Source organism: Arachis hypogaea, chromosome 18 (genome assembly GCF_003086295.3).
Source record: "Arachis hypogaea cultivar Tifrunner chromosome 18, arahy.Tifrunner.gnm2.J5K5, whole genome shotgun sequence".
NCBI lineage: Eukaryota > Viridiplantae > Streptophyta > Magnoliopsida > Fabales > Fabaceae > Arachis > Arachis hypogaea.
In genome coordinates, this window is record NC_092053.1 from 3095539 (window position 1) to 3113939 (window position 18401).

General features: G+C 34.0%; 4 protein-coding genes and 2 non-coding genes across 6 annotated transcripts; 4 read left to right on the forward strand and 2 right to left on the reverse strand.

Moving 5' to 3' along the window:
* The first annotated feature begins 1578 nt into the window (after positions 1–1578).
* TRNAD-GUC (transfer RNA aspartic acid (anticodon GUC)) lies at positions 1579–1650 on the forward strand. The gene has a single exon. It is a non-coding gene; the product is annotated as a tRNA-Asp (tRNA).
* Positions 1651–1752: 102 nt separating this feature from the next.
* LOC112768997 (uncharacterized) lies at positions 1753–3551 on the forward strand. Its single transcript, XM_025813382.3, has one exon. The coding sequence runs from the start codon at positions 1838–1840 to the stop codon at positions 3335–3337; it is 1500 nt and encodes a 499-aa protein (XP_025669167.1). The 5' UTR covers positions 1753–1837; the 3' UTR covers positions 3338–3551.
* A 647-nt stretch (positions 3552–4198) lies between these two features.
* On the reverse strand, positions 4199–6080 carry LOC112770673 (uncharacterized). The gene is made up of 4 exons (XM_025815014.2): positions 5740–6080; positions 5542–5647; positions 4541–4654; positions 4199–4428 (listed from the first exon to the last, which is right to left on the reverse strand). The coding sequence occupies exons 1-3, from the start codon at positions 5849–5851 to the stop codon at positions 4576–4578; spliced, it is 297 nt and encodes a 98-aa protein (XP_025670799.1). The 5' UTR covers positions 5852–6080; the 3' UTR covers positions 4199–4428; positions 4541–4575.
* A 772-nt stretch (positions 6081–6852) lies between these two features.
* On the reverse strand, positions 6853–6926 carry TRNAV-CAC (transfer RNA valine (anticodon CAC)). The gene has a single exon. It is a non-coding gene; the product is annotated as a tRNA-Val (tRNA).
* An 8-nt stretch (positions 6927–6934) lies between these two features.
* On the forward strand, positions 6935–10860 carry LOC112770674 (uncharacterized). Its single transcript, XM_025815016.3, has 15 exons — positions 6935–7126; positions 7277–7364; positions 7467–7513; positions 7635–7724; positions 7832–7885; positions 8045–8122; positions 8215–8283; positions 8365–8520; positions 8613–8739; positions 9345–9385; positions 9495–9584; positions 9664–9768; positions 9913–10050; positions 10284–10393; positions 10492–10860. Exons 1-15 carry the CDS (start codon positions 7091–7093, stop codon positions 10565–10567), a joined length of 1305 nt encoding a protein of 434 aa, XP_025670801.1. The 5' UTR covers positions 6935–7090; the 3' UTR covers positions 10568–10860.
* A 5423-nt stretch (positions 10861–16283) lies between these two features.
* LOC112772664 (uncharacterized) lies at positions 16284–17972 on the forward strand. The gene is made up of 3 exons (XM_025817635.1): positions 16284–16695; positions 16798–17258; positions 17436–17972. The coding sequence occupies exons 1-3, from the start codon at positions 16284–16286 to the stop codon at positions 17970–17972; spliced, it is 1410 nt and encodes a 469-aa protein (XP_025673420.1).
* The last annotated feature ends 429 nt before the right edge of the window (positions 17973–18401 follow it).

Genomic DNA, 18401 nt, shown 5'->3' on the forward strand with positions numbered 1-18401 from the left:
AACATAGTTGATTTACATTACATGCTAACCACTTCCAACAAATTGATCACACCCCCTCCCCCTCTATTAACTAATTTATTTATTTATGCTATTGTCTATATGTTTTGTTTTTGTTTTTTATTCCCTGAATAATAATACTTTCAGTTGATTTGGTGTAGTATTGCAGGTCATTATTTTCTTTGCAAGAAATTAAAGAAGATAGAACAACAAGTAATAGTGTTGCCTCTTCAAACGTGGGAGAGTATTGCGTTTCATTATGGCAACCACACACCAGAAATCATATATAATAGAATGCATAGACACCAAATCGCACGCAAATATATAATAGGAAACTATGAGCTTATGTCTGGATAAGTTTAATAATTCATATCTTCAATAGTAGTCAATATATAAAATTTGCTATGAGCTAATGAAATAATACGATTTATAATTTATAAAAGATTATGTGTATCATGTCCTTCAATCCTTCGCCTTCAATGACGCATTGTAATCAGGTGAACTATTAATTAATACATGATGAGTTTGTATATTTCTATTTTTGCCTACTAAATTTGGTATTACTTAATCAACTTGATTTGGTCCAGTGGTCAATTCACTCTTTCGTTTAAACAAGTGCTGTGAGTTCAAATTCTGCCATATGCATGCAACAATCCATTAATAAACAGTAGACTCTTAAATAGAGCTCAGATTCGCTTGAAGTCTGTACCAGATTTCGAGTTTCGCGAATGCCAAATCCACCTTTTCTTTTATTCTTTCTCTTTTCTAACTTATTCTATTCGATTCGAATTCTAAAAAAAAAATAGGAGGAATTTTTGATATTTTTTTCGATTTTGAATCCTCTTCACCCCTTCTTGCGACAATAACTATAATTAAAAAAATAGAATATCAATGCATCCGGAAAAAAACGATTGATTTCGATCAATAGACCCGCTAAAGCTCCGAACCATAGAGTACTTACCACTAGTACCACGAAGAGATATGTTTTAAGATCTCGCATTTTTAATCTTTCCTTTTTCTTTATTTCAATTTCTAATACATAATTTTATATAGGACTATCAAAAAATAGTTATTTTGTTAATAACCACTTAAATTTTTTGTCAAATTCTTAATTCAAATTTAAAATGTACAACGATTCATTCGATAGCTTTTTTGTTTTCTAATAAAAAGGGATCTATTTCTGCTCGAATATTCCATAAAAATGAAATAGATTTTTATGTTTGAAAAATTTTCTATTTATTATTATTTAAATTATTTATTAACTTAAAAAGTGTTTCTTTGATTATTATATTAAATTTTTTTTTATTAGAATATAAAAATTTTTATATTCTTAATTATATTATATATTATATAATATATACAGATTAATCCTTAATCTATCAAGTTAAGAATATTATGGACAACCAAAGAAAAAGTTGGTGTTATTTGCTATCCAAGTCTTATTGATGTTGAGTGAAACTAAAATACCATGAAAATAGTAATGGTTGATCATTTGTAAGTGGATTTATACTTTCTTCAATTGGAAAGACTATGAAAATATTTATAGAAATTAACATAATTACCAACTGGATTAGCATCAAAGTCGTTGTAGTATAGTGGTGAGTATTTCCGCCTGTCACGCGGACGACCCGGGTTCGATCCCCGGCAACGGCGAGTTTTTACATTTCTCTATTTTTGCACTTCATGGGTTCGGTGAATTAATTAAAACTACACCGATGTACGAGATTTTGGTGAAGCAAAATTAGCGTTGAGAGTTGAGACCATGTGTTTATGTCTGCTACCCTTTGCGTGTTTTCAAAACTAATTATTAAAGAAATATCATCACCCTTAAAGCTACCATATGAGTGGTCTCACTCTCATCTCATTTTCAGATATGTTCATGGCAAAGGAAATTAGAGCTTCTAATTCCATGTTCAGCTTTCGACATATCTGTTACATCCTTTTCACCCTTTCTTTCTGTTCTGTCATCATATTCCACTCGTGGAGCCACTGCTATTATTTCTCACCATACCATCTAAGAGTAACAGAAGAAAAGCAAAACCAAACCATCATCAACCTCCTTTCATACCCTTTTGCATGGAACCACCTTATCTTCTCATCAAAGCCACCTTCAAAGCTTCTCAAGATTGCACTCTTTGTCAAGAAATGGCCTCAGGGATCTCATGCCGGAGGGCTCGAACGCCATGCTATGACTCTCCACATTGCTCTTGCAAAAAGAGGCCATGAACTTCACATATTCACCACTTCACCAGGTTCCTCTATTATCCCGAAATCTGAACTTGGAAACTTGTACTTTCACTTCTCAAAACCAACACCAGGTGGTTACCTTGACCAAGCTTTAGTTTGGGAACAGTTTCAGGAACAGAACAAAACAGGATCACCATTTGACATTGTTCATACTGAAAGTGTTGGCCTTAGGTACACTAGATCGCGCAATGTCACTAAATTGGCTGTTAGTTGGCATGGTATTGCGTACGAGACTATTCATTCCGACATCATTCAAGAACTTCTAAGAAGCCCCCAAGAATCAAAGGCAAATGCATTGGCTGAAAGAGTTACCAAGGTTGTTGAGGAAGTGAAATTCTTCCCAAATTATGCTCACCACGTCGCCACCAGTGATCATGCAGGAGATATCCTAAAGAGGGTCTACATGATCCCGGAAGAAAGGGTGCACATAATACTGAATGGCGTGGACGAAGATGTTTTCAGGCCGGATATTTCGATAGGGAAGGAGTTCAAAAAGAGGCATGGCATTCCGGATTCTAAATCACTGGTGATAGGACTGGCTGGGAGATTAGTGAAGGATAAGGGACACCCTTTGATGCTTGAAGCTTTGAAGCAGATAATGGTAGAAAACAGCACATTCCAAGAGAGTAGCATCATTATGGTTGCAGGTGATGGTCCTTGGGCAGCAAGGTACAGAGGACTTGGGGAAAATGTAGTGGTTCTGGGGCCTCTTGAACAATCTGAATTGGCCTCATTCTATAATGCTATTGACTTATTTGTCAACCCCACTTTGAGAGCACAGGGTTTGGATCACACTTTGATAGAAGCTATGCTGAGTGGGAAACCAGTAATGGCTACAAGGCTTGCAAGCATTGTGGGGTCTGTGATTGTTGGCGGTGAAATGGGTTATACATTTTCACCAACAGTGAATGCTCTAAAGAAGGCTGTGTATGAATCATGGGTGGATGGAAAGGAAGTTCTACACAATAAAGGTCAGGTTGCTCGTCAAAGAGGTTTGAAATTGTTCACTGCCACCAAGATGGTGGCTGCATATGAACGGCTTTTTCTTTGCATTTCAAGTGCAAACAATGATGACCATTTTTGTCAATATTAACAGTCAGTTAATTGAAAAAGTGGGAAAAAAGAAGCAGCTTCTTCTTGTTTGGAAAGTATCTGTTTTTCTGTAGTCAAAACAAATTATTCTTTGTTTATTAACAAATCCACATGCATGGTTATATGATATAGTGCAATCGTGTTAGTTCCCTTTGCAAGTTGTGAAGTTGCAAGAGGGGCTGCACAAGAATTAATTCTGTATTGAGTTTTCCTTAAAACATATCTACGTTAAATTCTTGCCTAGGGAGTAAGGCACCATACAATAGGACAGTATCAGATAATGAAGACTTTACCATGATTCTACCTATAAATATCGGTAGAGAATTGCGAGAATGAGAAACTTGGGAGGATTTTACGCATCTAAAAAACAATTAGATCCTAAAAGGAGGAGGAGGGAAAAAAAAAGTATAAGAAACTGATAATATGATTAGGACAACAGTACCCAGCAAAGTGTTCGCAACATAGGTGAAAAATGAAAGGGAAATTGAAAACAGAGTTACACCAAAGTTGGGTTTTCAATTACTTAATATGTCGACAGAATAATGACATTTTTCAACATATTCTTGTGTCATGGGGAGAAGGAAAAAATATTCAGATGCTTTTGTCTTGGTTCAATGGAATAGGGAATGGACAAATATTTTCAGATCAAGGGTGACAAGTTCCCTTTCATTTTCAACCACTTCAGACTCCACGCCTTTGTTATGCATTAAGCAAGGGAGTGTCCACCACATGTTTGAATCGCGAAAGACGCTAGTGAATTTCTTTACCATATTCGGATAGCAATGTTTTCTTTGGGTGGTCATATGGAGGACCTAACTGAGAATAAGAAAGGCATGATTTTCCTATTATTTTGAGATAGTAATGCTCACTTTAAATCAACACTTTCATTGAATCAGTTCATGTACACATAATGGCATCATCGACAGTAAGCATCTAACAGCCACTCTCATATGCAACTTTTTCAAGCTGAGTCCTATGACCATTAGATTACACATATTACATAATACTATGTTCCTGCAAAGATACAGTCTCCAATGGCAGCAAATTATACAGTCACATCTTTATGAAAGCTCTTCTGAGAAACAGCTCCATCTGCATGAATGACACAGTGGATATAAAAACACCAAAAACAAACGCTAAGTCAACAAAAATAATCACTATAGATAATAAACTTGTTAAATCCAAGAGAATAATGAAGGCTTACAATGAGAATGGAGAGCTACTACCCCTAGGAAATGCTCATGTATGGAGGTAATTGGCAGCCATCATTAGCTCCAAAGTTAATTCAGGTTCAATAGGAAACTCTGTCTCTTTCCCACTAACAACAGCAAGATTTTCACTATTCAAGTCAATAGAACTATTTTTTTATGAAAATAACATCGCATGAATTAAGAGATTTCAGATCAGAGCTACAGAGCTTTCAATTACTTCCTAAAGGAAAGTATAGCTTACATTGCAACACATAAGAAAGACTAACATTGATGATGGTTAGATTAGAGAAGGGGGGAAGGGGGCCAAAACATCAGATAGAAAAAAGGGGCCAACTCAATTAGCATTGCGATTTTTCAGTAGTATTTCGAATTTTCAAGCTGTCCAGTAGTATTCAAACATTTGAAACGGATGACAAGAGAAAGTAAAATGATAAAAGAAGTGCACACAATGAAAAGCGCAACCACATGATACATAAGACCATGTAAAACAATATCTCTTTGATGGAGCACTGAATTCAGCAAAATCCCAGACTCTAATACATGAAGAATCCAGTCTGAAACCTAAGAAGTAGAAGTGAAACACAAACGGCCGCTTTTTAGAATCAAATAGTTAAACAGAGTAAAAACCTCCTTGCTCATCGAGAATCCATCCTACTTAATAGAAGGATCACACAATGGTAGGCACCAAGCAAAAATCAAATGCCCTACTAGAACCAGGACAACAAAATCACAGTTTAGCTGGCCATGTAAAGGGAGTGTTAATAATTTGAATTTCCCTAACGACACAAATTTCCCCCCAAAACCCTGCGTTGACATTTTTCAACGATAAAACCAAGGATCACAGATCTAAAAATCCATAGCATATACAAAATTTTCGAATATAGGTAGCTTCGGATACACTACCACAAAATTCACGAAAAACTCTCATACAACAGAATTCACATTAAATTTCATGAAGTCACGAACACATGCCTCTGAAAAAAGGAGCAAATACCTCGCGAATTGGAGATGCCAGTAAAAATACTGGCAAATCTTCTCGAGAATGGTGGTGCTGATCTCAGGGAAGGTAACCTCGCCGTGCTGCCTCTCAGCGAAACTCCCTATCAATACGATCAGAAGAGTGAAATGAGCGGAACCCTAATTTTACAGCGCAAGTGGAAGAATTATTAACAAGGATGGAAATAAGAGCAACCTGGAGAGGTAAGCATGTTGTGTATGGTCTGTGAAACCATAGCAGCTTCCTTATCAACAACGAATTCGAAACCCTCAGCGCTAATCAGCTTCACTGTGTCTTCCTTCCTCATCTTGCGATTTTCGATTCTCCCTCGCACCAATACCACCTCGCCTTGCAAAGTGCAAACAAACCACCAACGATCGCTTCCGAGTTTTGACTCTCAAATGAAACTTCACGCAGGCACACGCGTAAGGGTCTTCTGGGCTTAGGGCTTGTTTGGTGATCTTATAAGAATGATGTTTTTTGAGTTTTTTTTTTTTTTATGTAAAAATAAAAGTAATTTTATATTTAGATATTTTATGAAAAAAATATTTTTATTTATTAATTATGAGTTTGTTTGGGTGAGTTTTAAAATTTTTTTTTGAATTATCTTTTATTAAAAGATCTTATATAAAAATAAGAGTGATTTTATGTTTGGATATCTCATATAAAAATATTTTTTTATATATCAATTATATTTGGGTATAATAATATAAAAGTATTTATTTATTTATTTATTACATGAAAAATATATTTTTTTAAAGAAAAAAAATATTTTAAAAAAAGATGTAAATTACAACTTTTTAAAAAAGATGTTTTTTTATTTTTCTAATACTTTTACTTTTACTACTAGAAATTTACCAAATACGCTAACAAATAAAAAAAAATTTCTTTAAAAATTTTTTTTTATCAAGATAATGGGGCCCAAACAAGCATTATGTTTGAGTATAATAATATAAAAATATTTTTTTGTTTATTTATTAAATAAAAAATATTTTTTTAAGGAAAAAGATCTTTTAAAAAAAGATGTAAATTTCAGCTTCTTAAAAAAGATATTTTTTTATTTTTATAGTACTTTTATTTTTACTACTAGAAATTTGCTAATTACGCTAAAAAATAAAAAGAGATATTTTTTATTGAAAATTTTTTTTTTTAATTAAGATAATGACTCCAAACAAGCACTTAGTTAGTAGGCCATTTACTACAAAAAAAAAGCCCAACAAAAGACAAGCACTTAAAAAGACAAGCATTTAGTTGGTAGGCCCATTTACTACAAAAAAAAAAAGGATAAGCCCAACAAAAGTAAAAAAATGTCTGAGCCCGGGTTCGAACCGGGGACCTCTAGTGTGTGAGACTAGCGTGATAACCAACTACACCACCCAGACGTTATTATTCAGTTTTGGTTCAACATTATTGTTATTCGAATACAAACCGGTCACTCGACGGAGAAGGAAAGGGAAAAGAAAAAGAAAACTAGGGGGCGGTGAAATTGCAGAGGGACATAGCAATAGCAATCGCCGTCGCCATCTGAAACTGAAAATTGCTGAGCATGGATTCGCGCCATGCATCTCTTGGTCGACGAACGGTATCAATCAACTCTCTCTTCCCTCGCCTTTCTCCATCACCACGTTTATCATATTGATTTTTTTTTTGGTGATGATTTTCTTTTATTCGATACGTGATGGTTTATCCATGTCTGAGTTTTCGTTTGCATTGAATGATTGATTGGTCTCAGCTGGAGGAAATTCGTCAGAAGAGGGCGGCGGAGAGATTGAGCAAGACATCTTCGGGGCCAGATCTGAGCCAGATTCCTAGAAGCTCCGGTTAGAATACTATCCATTTAATATCTTCCACGATTTCTAATATGCAGTATCGGTTCCTGCAATGAACACGATTTTCCTTTTCCTTTTCCTTTCTGGATTCAGAACTTGCGGGAATGACAAAGTCTGAGAGCGCCAATAGATTGTCTGAGGTTACGTGTTAAGCATGCTATTTGATACCATGTCTATTTTGTTTATGCCTTTACACAATGAATTATCTGATTTGGTATTGAAACCCTCCTTCCTTTTTTCTGTGCGTTTAAAATTATATAGACAGACATTAGTGCGGTATTATCTCAACTAAAAGACCTGCAAAAGAAGAATACAGTGTTGGAGGAAGAAAACAAGAAAATAACTTTCAAGGTGAACCTTAATATATATATATATGTTACTTGTTTATTTGAAGCCAATGAAAGATTAGAAGTTAACAAACTAGGCTGATTGTATTTCTAATCTGTCAATTATTGCAGCTTCAAACGGTGGAAATCGATAACGACACAATGCGCAAGCAATTGAATGATCTGGTAAACAAAAGAAAGTTGTTGAATTTCTGTTTTCTTCTTTTTGGGTTGGAGTTACAAATCTGATTATAAATATTACTGCCTCGCGAAATTGGAATAGCTTTGCACTTTTGCTTTTCAACACGTGCATTGTAGTTTTGAGATTTAATCTGATTCATGCAGGAGCAAAATACAGTGCCATCTCTCAGGAGAGCTCTCAAGGATGTTGCAATGGAGAAAGATGCTGCAGTTGTTGCACGGGTAACTACACTCACATGATGTATTCATGTCCCCTAGTTGCTCCTTATTTTTTATCTTTCACTATCTATATGACATCATGCATATTAGTGCAGGAGGACCTTTCAGCACAACTTCGTACCCTGAAGAAGCGTTTGAAGGAAGCAGAAGATGAGCAATATCGTGTATGGTTGCTTTATTTTAGATGAAATCCGTGCAATGCTGGTAAATTTTTTATTATAAACTCTTGTTTGCTCTTGTTATAGGCTGAGGAAGATGCAGCTGCATTGAGAGCTGAATTGAACTCAATTCAGCAGCAATCAATGACAAGTCCAGTTAATGCAATTTCACCACTTGGTCCTCCTCCAGATCAACTTCAAATATTGGAAAAGGAGTTAGCTGGCTTAAGATTACAGTTGCAGGTGATGTTATGATATAAGCCTTTTACCAATTGTGACGTCGTTTTTTCTGTTTGGGTTGCTTTCTGAATACCGATGGTGATTAAAATCTATAGCGAGAGACAATGCTGAGGCACCAGGAGCAGGAACAATTGGCAAAAGAACAAACCCGCATTGTAGCATTGACATCCGAAAAGCAGGAGTTGGAAGAGAAACTCAACTCCATGTCTAGAGAAGCTTCAGGTTCTTTTCATCAACACTCCTGCACAAGTTACAGTCAATTTTTAAGGATTTAGCTAAAGAATGCCCTAAGGGCGTTGGTTATAAATTTAAAAGCTTAATAGCGAGTTTTGACTCTTCACATATATATTATCAATGCATTCAATGCATATTAAAATTTCGTATTTGTGGTGTCCTTAACTAATGCCCTTGGAGCACTTGTTATCAAGACCCAAATTTTAAAAGCTTAATTAAACAAACCATGATGCCGTTCATGTATGTAACTAGTTGCTCTTCTTTTATGTTTATGCCATCCTTGGATCTGAATTCAAGACCTTTGAAGCCATTGAAGAGATTAGTGGAAGCACTATGCTTTTCATATATCAGTTGATTCTTTGTTTATTACTGCTGTTAGTGGTGTTGTATGGTATTTGGACTTCAAACTGATGTATATTCATAGCCCATGATTGTTTCGTTTCAACTATTCTTTGTACAAATGACTGCATATTTACTAGCAAGAATTTCTATGGACTCAGCATTTGGTTCTAATTCTCACATTTGAGTTGACATTTCATCTAGTAGATTTGATGCACTATAACATGTCATTGACCCTGGCTTGTGCAATGCAGAAGTCTCAGATAAAGTAGTAGCTAACAAGCCATTATCTATGGTGAGATAAACTTCTTTATCATGGATTATTCAGTGAATTAATTTCTTGACATCTGTGAGCTGATTTGAGTTAGTTTGGTCTAATGTTGTTTCAATTTCCTGTCTATCAGGAAGACAAGCAAAAACTTGAAAGGCAGTTGCATGATATGGCATTAGCCATTGAAAGGTTGGAAAGCAGTAGGCAGAAACTTCTACTGGAGGTATATCTACATTTTATTAGGTACTTTGCTGTCTATATTCCATTTTGTCTCACGATTGTTTTGAACATCATGTTGGCAGATTGATTCTCAATCCACTGAAATAGAGAGACTTTTTGAGGAGAATTCTAATCTCTCAAATTCATATCAAGAGGCAGTTGGAGCTGCAGCGAGATGGGAAAACCAGGTAACAAGCTGCCCTGTTTTGTGTCATGTTTAATTTTTAGATCGTTTTTTGGGGTTTCTGATTTTACAAACAAATATGATAGTTTCAGGCTGTAAAGAATTTTGCTTCTTTGGGTAAATTGTCTGCTGACATGTGATGATGCAGGTACTGGAGTGTCTTAAGCAAAATGAAGAGCTTCGTGGGATTCTAGATAAATTAAGAATGGAACAGGCCACGGGCTTCCAGGGCAAGGCTCATGAGATTGGTTCCTCGGCAACCACGGCTGAGATGGCATCTGTGAAGGTAAAGTACTTACCTTATGCATAGCATATTTGTTCCTTAGTCTGTGTTGTCTCTTCATGTTGGCTTGATGGGTCCCATGTGTTACACATCCGATGTCTAAATAAACTGCCACATTAGATCTTAAGAACAGTCTGATTTTTTCCTTATGGAAAACTTGTTGAGATCTCTCTGTGCTGCTTTGACAATTTGTCATCTACACATTATTCTTTTGCACCTTTTTGTTCATGTGGCAGGGTGCACTTGTAAAAGAACAGAGTAGAGCAGAGGCACTATCAGCAGAAGTCATGCGGCTTTCTGCACAACTCGAACAAGTCAAACAAGCATACGATGGCATTACACGCTTGTAAAGTTCTATCCATATTTTCTCTCTATGATGCGCACACTTGTTCGCTCTAGTATTAAGTTTATTGCATCAAAATTAATGTAATTGATATGTTGCAGCTATGGGCCAGTTCTTCGCAACATTCAAAGCAATCTTGTGAAAATGAAGCAAGACAGATCGTTGGCTGTACAGTGATGGCAATGAGGAGTTAACGGGATGATAATATTCTGGTTGCAATTGTGAAGCCTTGAAGACGTGTATTTGTATGGTTGACAGATTCTTATTATTTTTTTTCACCATCATTAATATTTAGTTTAATAGAAAAGAAGCAAGATGGTTTCAATATGAGCAATTTTGTTATACACTCAGCATGTGAAGCCTTTGTTAAACTCAAACATGAATTTGCAGAACACTAGAACGCCCATTCTTTGTACCATTTCATTTTGTATAGTAGAATCAAAGCACTATCACTTTCTTGAGTAGAACAATTAATTCTCATGAATTAAATTTGGGGGCGTTTCGATTACACACAACGCATTTTTTATATAAATAATACTAACCTTCTACCGTACGACTCATCGTTTCTGCATATTAATTACTATTCTTAAAAGTTAGAATAACCATTGTTTGAAAACCCGGTGCACTTAGTATAGAGACCAATTTGGCATTATAAATAATACTTTTTTTTTTCATACTTATTTTGATATATAAATTTTCTTGATTCTTTTTCTTTATTATAAGATTCAGTGGTTCTTTATCGTCATATAGAGACCAATATCACGTCATCAATCATAGCTTTTTCTGTTATATTATATATATATACACGCAGAATTTCTTGATTCTTTAAGCAACCGAAGTATTAAACCCATGAAATAAAATAACGTGGGTTAAATCATAAAAAATGCACTCAAATTAATTTAGAGCTGATAAAAATATTCTTAAATTTTGTTATTAACAAAAATATCTTCAAATAATTTAAAAATATACCAAAAATATTCAGTTGTGATTAGACCTACTCCATTAACAAAAACATTTTTTTTGTACTTTACACATTACTCTTTTCTTTTAACATAAAACATCTCAATTCATGAATAAATATTTTTGTCTTATTTTTAAATAATTTAATAGTATTTTTGTCGATAATAAAATTTAAAAATATTTTTATCGACAATGAAATAATTCAGGTTTATCTTTTTGTGGTTTACCCAAATAATGCATCATCTCAATCTTGCAAGCATATGTATTTATTTATTATGGTTTGCATTGATTAAAAATTAAGCCAAAATGGATTTTTACCTGCCTCGTTAGAAACAGGCATCGAATCTCTGTAAAATATTAGGACCAACATGTAAAAGAAGAATCTCAAATTAAAGCAATATTTCTGTAGCATATACACTTTTTTTGGGGTAAGACCCCGAGGTTAAATAGTATTATTCCAATCCTATTTATAACTATTATGATGGTTATTAGAAAAATGGTAGATTTATAATAGATACACGATAAATTTTTTTTACACAGAAAATTCACCTATAAAATTTTATTCCCTCTCCTTACGATTAGGTACTACTTACTTAATTTTCTGCCATATGTCTGTCTTTCCCATTTTTTCTGTTTATTACAAATTTAGAAAGGTAAATTATACTAATACCATACTTTTTTATTCATAGAAGTATATATTATACTAAGCTAAAGATTTTATTTGATTCTTGACTTTTTTTTTGGTAAGACATAATATATTTTAATTATTTTTAAATTTCAAGCAAGCCTTCACTTATTAAGAAAAATGAAAAGATGGACCTTGCTACTGGATAATAAACATTAAACGATTGTTTATTGATGGTTTAGGTAATAGTGCTAAGTATCACTTCTAAATAGTTGCAGAAACTAAAATCCTTTTCAAAATATATATGACGAAAAAATTAATATAAATTAAAACAAAATTAATTTATTTATTTCAATCAAATTAAATAACTAATATGATTGATGAGTTATAGTAACGTAGTCAAACAAAATATTAAATAATTTAATATTTATTTCAATCAAATTAAATAAATAATTAATTATAATACTTTTAAAAGCATTAATCAAAATACATAAGACAAAAAATTAATACAAATTAAAATAAAATTAATTTATTTATTTCAGTCAAATTAAATATTAAAAAATATAATATTTATCTCAATAAATAATTAATTATATTTAAATTATATTAATAAAATAAAATTCTATATTATATGTTATTATTTAAATTATTATTTTAGTGCGTGTTTTAATTTATTAGTTAAAATTTTAAAAATTAATTATATTTTACAATAACAAATTTTAATTATAAAAATTATTTTTATATTATGTATATTTTGTCTCAATGGACAAATTTTTTTAAATCCCATGTCAATGATGTTATTAATCGAAAGAATGCGATATTAATAATATAGAATGGATATATATATATATAGATTAGACCTATGAATGCCTTTATTTGTTAGAGAAAAATTCAAAACAGTCCTGACAATTACTTCGAAAGATAACGAGACTCTTGATAAAAAAAATTCAACCCGATTCCTGATAATTACTTCGAAAGGACAACGCGACCTTTGTGTAAAAAAAAAATCAATGTTATTTTTTTGACACAGGGACTAATCAATTCCAAAAAAAAATATCAAAAGCTGAATTGGATGTTTTTTTTCTTAGAGACCTCGTTGTTCTTTCGAAGTAATTGTCAGGAATCGAATGAAATATTCACTCGAGAGCAAAATTCAATCAATGTCCGTTTAGTCCGGGTGACTTTTTCGACCATGAAAAGCAAAAAACATAAAAATAATAATAATTAAAACAATTATAGTACCTATCAATCATTCTCATTAGTCATCCTTGATCGTTCTGCTATAAAAGAAAAAAAAAATTAAACAGCAAATGTAAGCTGGCAGTGTGGTCTACTTTATTTCTTTTCTGTTTCCCTTATACTCCTTAATCCTTCATCACTTAGCTTCTTACTTGTGTCGTCAACCATGAAGTTCAATGGCTTTTGTTTCTGCATCAGAGGGCCAAAGAATAAGGAAAACGAGGTGGAAGATGATGCTGACAAGGGAAACATCATCAAAGGTGGTCAAGCTTCAAAAACAGAAGCAGCAGCGGTTCCTGATTCTCACGGAGATGCTGTTGCAGTGACCGCCGCCGACGGTGGTGGTGGTGATGGAAATGGCCATGGCCATGGCCACGGTGGTGAATCTGGTGCTAGCTGATTTAATTTAAGACAAAAACTCATGTACAGTTGTTTTTATGTGAAGTCGTTAATTGAGAATCGTTAAATGATTCGATATATTTGATTAAATTATTATCTAATGATTCTCAATTATCAACTTCACACGAAGACAACTAAGCATACCTTTTATTTAATGTATGGTTATGTTTTATTTTCTCTACCGTTTTGTATTTGAATCTTTCTTTTTAGTCCTATATATGTTTTTCAAGTTTTATCTATAAAGCATGATCGCTTCACTTGGCTTTGTTTTCCATGGCATGACTCAAGATCGTGAATCATAGAACATTATTATATGGTTTGATATCAGATTCAATTATTCTGGAAACTGAAATTTTGTTCAATGGTTATCTGTAACTCTTGTACCATTGCGAAGGATTATCTTAAAGTAACATTTGTTAACTTTTAGTTAACGAATTATTCTCTCAGATTAAGCGAAGGACATATCTTAGATAATTAAGGATCGGATACATTTTTAATGTTTGATGGATAAAAATATTTTAACCGTTTATAATTAGACTTATTTTTTTGATTATGAAAGAGGTGAAGGTGTTGTGCTGGGTCATGGAAGATGGGATACTATACCAATTTGTGGACAGCTTTTTGGTCAGATTTGGTGTGAAGAAATCGGACTTTTTGAATTCTTTGTTTTTAAAATTTTGTATGCAAATTGGAGGGTCCGTTTTGTTTGAAGGATACGAAATTCACTTAAACAAAATCGGACCGTGCGATATCTTCGTGATCAAATCGAATGGTCCATTTTTTCCGTTGATTTGTTTTTCGAATTTGGTTCTACTAGTCGCTGGGTCCGAGTTGTGCATGAGGACTATTTTTTTTAATTTACAGTAAATGAAATCGGACGGTCCGTTTTCATTATTATATAGTATTTTTGAATTAGGTTAAACAACTCGGTTGGTCCGAGTTGTGTGTGTATATATATACTTGTGAAGGTGTGCGAACCGCAGACAGCCGACCAGATCCAAGTTTCTTCATCTTGTTCGACTTCTCTTCTTCTTTCTCTGGGTCTGGTGTCTGTTTACTTGGGTTGGAAAAAAAAAGTTGATGGTGAAATTTCTGTTTTTGTTTAAGTGAGTGAAAGGAATGGATGATAGAGTCCTTTTGAAAGTGTATTATTTTGGTCAGATTTTGTTGCAAACGCCTGAAGGAGTAAAATTTGTTTGTGAAGATCCGTTAGATGTTGTTATTCCCTTCACAATTTCGTTCGAAGAGTTTAAAGGCGTGATTTGTGAGAAGATAGATTCGGAGATGTTAAGAAAAATATCATGTATTTTATACAGATATCCTGTACCAGTATTTGGTGGATTCATTCAATTTCAGACCAAATATATAACGGATGAGGCGAGCATGCAGGAGATGTTTTCAATGTATATTAAAAGTCGTGCTCAAATCTCGTTCATCGAGTTATACATTGAATTCAAACAATCTGAGGCCGACCAAAATATTTTACGGAAAGACTATAATAGTGATAGTGAGGAAGAGTTCGAAAGCAATTACGAAGTTGTTGGTCCAGACGGAGATGAAGAGTAAGGTGACGACACTGTGGCTCCGAATGTGACAGACGTGGCAAATGCACTCGTGAACGAGGTGCCATTTGAGGAGCCATCTTTCATGCGAGTTTTGGATTTGGAAACTATGCATGCTCCAGAGTTTCCAGACTATATGAGTGCAAGTACTCAATCTATTATTTGTAAAAGAGTTTATTTAGTCAAGTTTAAGATAAAAATATTTTAAAATAATTAGTATTTATTTAGTTATTTAATTAATTAGAATTTATTAATAAGTATTTATTATAGTATTTATGAAGTTATTTAGGCAATTGGTATTTATTTTTAGTTATTTAGTTAAATTGTATTTATTTAGTTATTTAGTTAATTAGGATTTATTAATAAGTATTTATTATAGTATTTATGAAATTATTTAGGCGATTGGTATTTATTTTAGTTATTTAGTTAGTTTGTATTTATTTAGTTATTTAGTTATTTAGTTAATTAGGATTTATTAATAAGTATTTGTTATAGTATTTATTATAGTATTTATGAAATTATTTAGGCAATTGGTATTTATTTTTAGTTATTTAGTTAGTTTGTATTTATTTAGTTATTTAGTTAATTAGAATTTATTAATAAGTATTTATTATGGTATTTATGAAGTTATTTAGGGTATTGGTATTTATTTTTAGTTATTTAGTTAATTTGTATTAATTTAGATATTTAGTTAATTAGGGTTAATTCATTAGTATTGTGATAGTATTTGTTTTTAGTTATTTAGGCGATTACTATTTATTTTTAGTGATTTAGTTAATTTGTGTTTATTTAGTTATTTAGTTAATTAGGGTTTATTAATGAGTATTTGTTATAGTATATATTTTTGGTTATTTAGGCGATTAGTATTTATTTTTAGTTATTTAGATAATTTGTATTAATTAACAGTATGTATTAATGTGTTTGTGTTTTTATTTTATTGAGATTGAGATAATAACGTAATGTAAAACTTATTTATATCATTATTGATGTTGTCAGTATTGATTTACTTTTAATTTTGGTCATTACACAATCGTTTATTAAATACTTATGGTATGGCTACCGTCCTGGCAGAAGTTCCTTTTGTCGCAGATGGTGAATTTGCCGTGGGATGGAATTCAGTTCTAGGGAAGCTATTATTAAGGCAATGAATGAGTATACCCTCCGAAGAAGTGTAGACTACCGTGTGTACGAGTCGGAGCCGTTGACATTTTATGCGAAGTGTACACAGTACGGGTCAGGGTGTGATTGGCTTATCAGAGTTAGCATGATCAACAGAAAGTACTGTTGGGTTATTAGGAGGTACAACGACAGTCACACTTGTACCAGAACAACCATTTCTCAGGATCATTCGAAGCTGGATTCAAATACAATTGCAAAAGCCATAAAGCCGTTGATTAAGGTTGACCCCTCGTTAAAGGTAAAATCAGTTATTGCTGAAGTGCAGTCGAAGTTCAACTACACCATCAGTTATCGGAAAGCTTGGTTGGCTAAGCAAAAGTCAGTTGAGAAAATATTTGAAGGTTGGGAAGCATCGTACGAAGCGTTGCCCATATGGTTCGAGGCCATGTGTCATAAGGAGCCATCAGCTGTCGTACATTTTGAGACTATGCCTGCATATCAAGGGGATGACTTGGTAACTGATTTCCGGGTATTACATCGAGTCTTCTGGAGCTATTATCCCTGCATTAGAGCATTCAGACATTGTAAGCCAGTTGTACAGGTGGACGGGACTCACTTATACGGAAAGTATAAGGGTTGCTTGTTAGTGGCCGTTTCCCAGGATGGTAACAACAATATCGTCCCGATTACATTTGCTATTGTCGAGGGAGAGACTTCTAATGCGTGGCACTTTTTTCTTAGTAACCTGTGTCAACATGTTGTGACTCGGGATGGTGTCGGACTTATATCGGACCGACATGAGTCCATAAATGCAGCTGTGGAACGCAGTAACGGAGCTTGGTCATCTCCTAGAACTTTTCACATGTTTTGCATCAGGCATATAGAGTCGAACTTTCTTAGAAAATTCAAGGCACTGTACCTTCAAAAGCTTGTCGTCAATATAGGTAACATTAAGTTCTTCAAAGTTCGTTATTAACATACCTGCGATAAATATAAACTTCGTGAACCTTATCTTTTGTCTGGTATCTGATATTGTGCAAGATATTCGAGGATGGTTCGCGAGTATGAAGTGTGGTACCAGCGTTTGTGAGAGCGGGGCGAGGCGTACACTAACTGGTTAGACCGTATACCCCGTGAACAGTATGCGTTGACATTCAATGGTGGTTACCGATGGAGTCACATGACGACTAATCTAGTGGAATGCATCAACTCAGTCTTGAAAGGTGCACGCAATCTCCCCATCACTGCACTTGTGAAAGTAACATTCTACAGACTTAATGAGTTGTTCACACGGAAAAGAGATGAGGCGGAGGCTCGGATCAATGCTGGCCATGTTTTTTCTGAGTATGTGACCTCCAAAATTCATGCAAATCAACTTGCATCAAGAAACATTCAGGTTAATTGTTTCGACAGGCAGAATGAGGTCTTTGAAGTACGCGAGATGCCAAGTGGAGTGGAGTATGCTGTTGACCTCCGTCGTCAACGATGTGACTGTGGTGAGTTCCAGGTGGACCGGATTCCTTGCCGGCATGTGTTTGCATGTTGTGCAAATCAACGACTAGATTGGCAGGTGTATGTGCATGATGTTTTTAAGATGGACCAAGTTAGACGCGTTTATCGGGCTAGGTTTAGGCCACTCGGGAATCCAACTACGTGGCCTTCTTACAATGGTCCTTGATTCGTACCGAATCCGTATCTGAGACGCGTTTCCAAAGGTTGCCCCAGGATGACGCGCTTCTTGAATGAGATGGACACACGGATGTTACGTCGTCCGAGGCGATGTAGGCAATGTGAGGCTGAGGGACACAGTCGTAGTAGATGCCGACAGGGAGGTGGTCCAGGTACTGATCATAATGTGCAGTAGATTTATATGATATTTAAAAAAAATGTAACTTATGTATATGTACTTTATGATAATTGAATCATTGTAACCTTATGTACATGTACCTTATGATAATTGAATCATTGTAACCTGTGTCAATGTACTTTATGATAATTGAATCATTGTAATCTATATCCAAGTAAAGATTCATATGCAAAGTCATCATACGTATAATTGTTTAATGAAATTTAGAAAATTCAACTGAAACATACAATACTTAGTTAG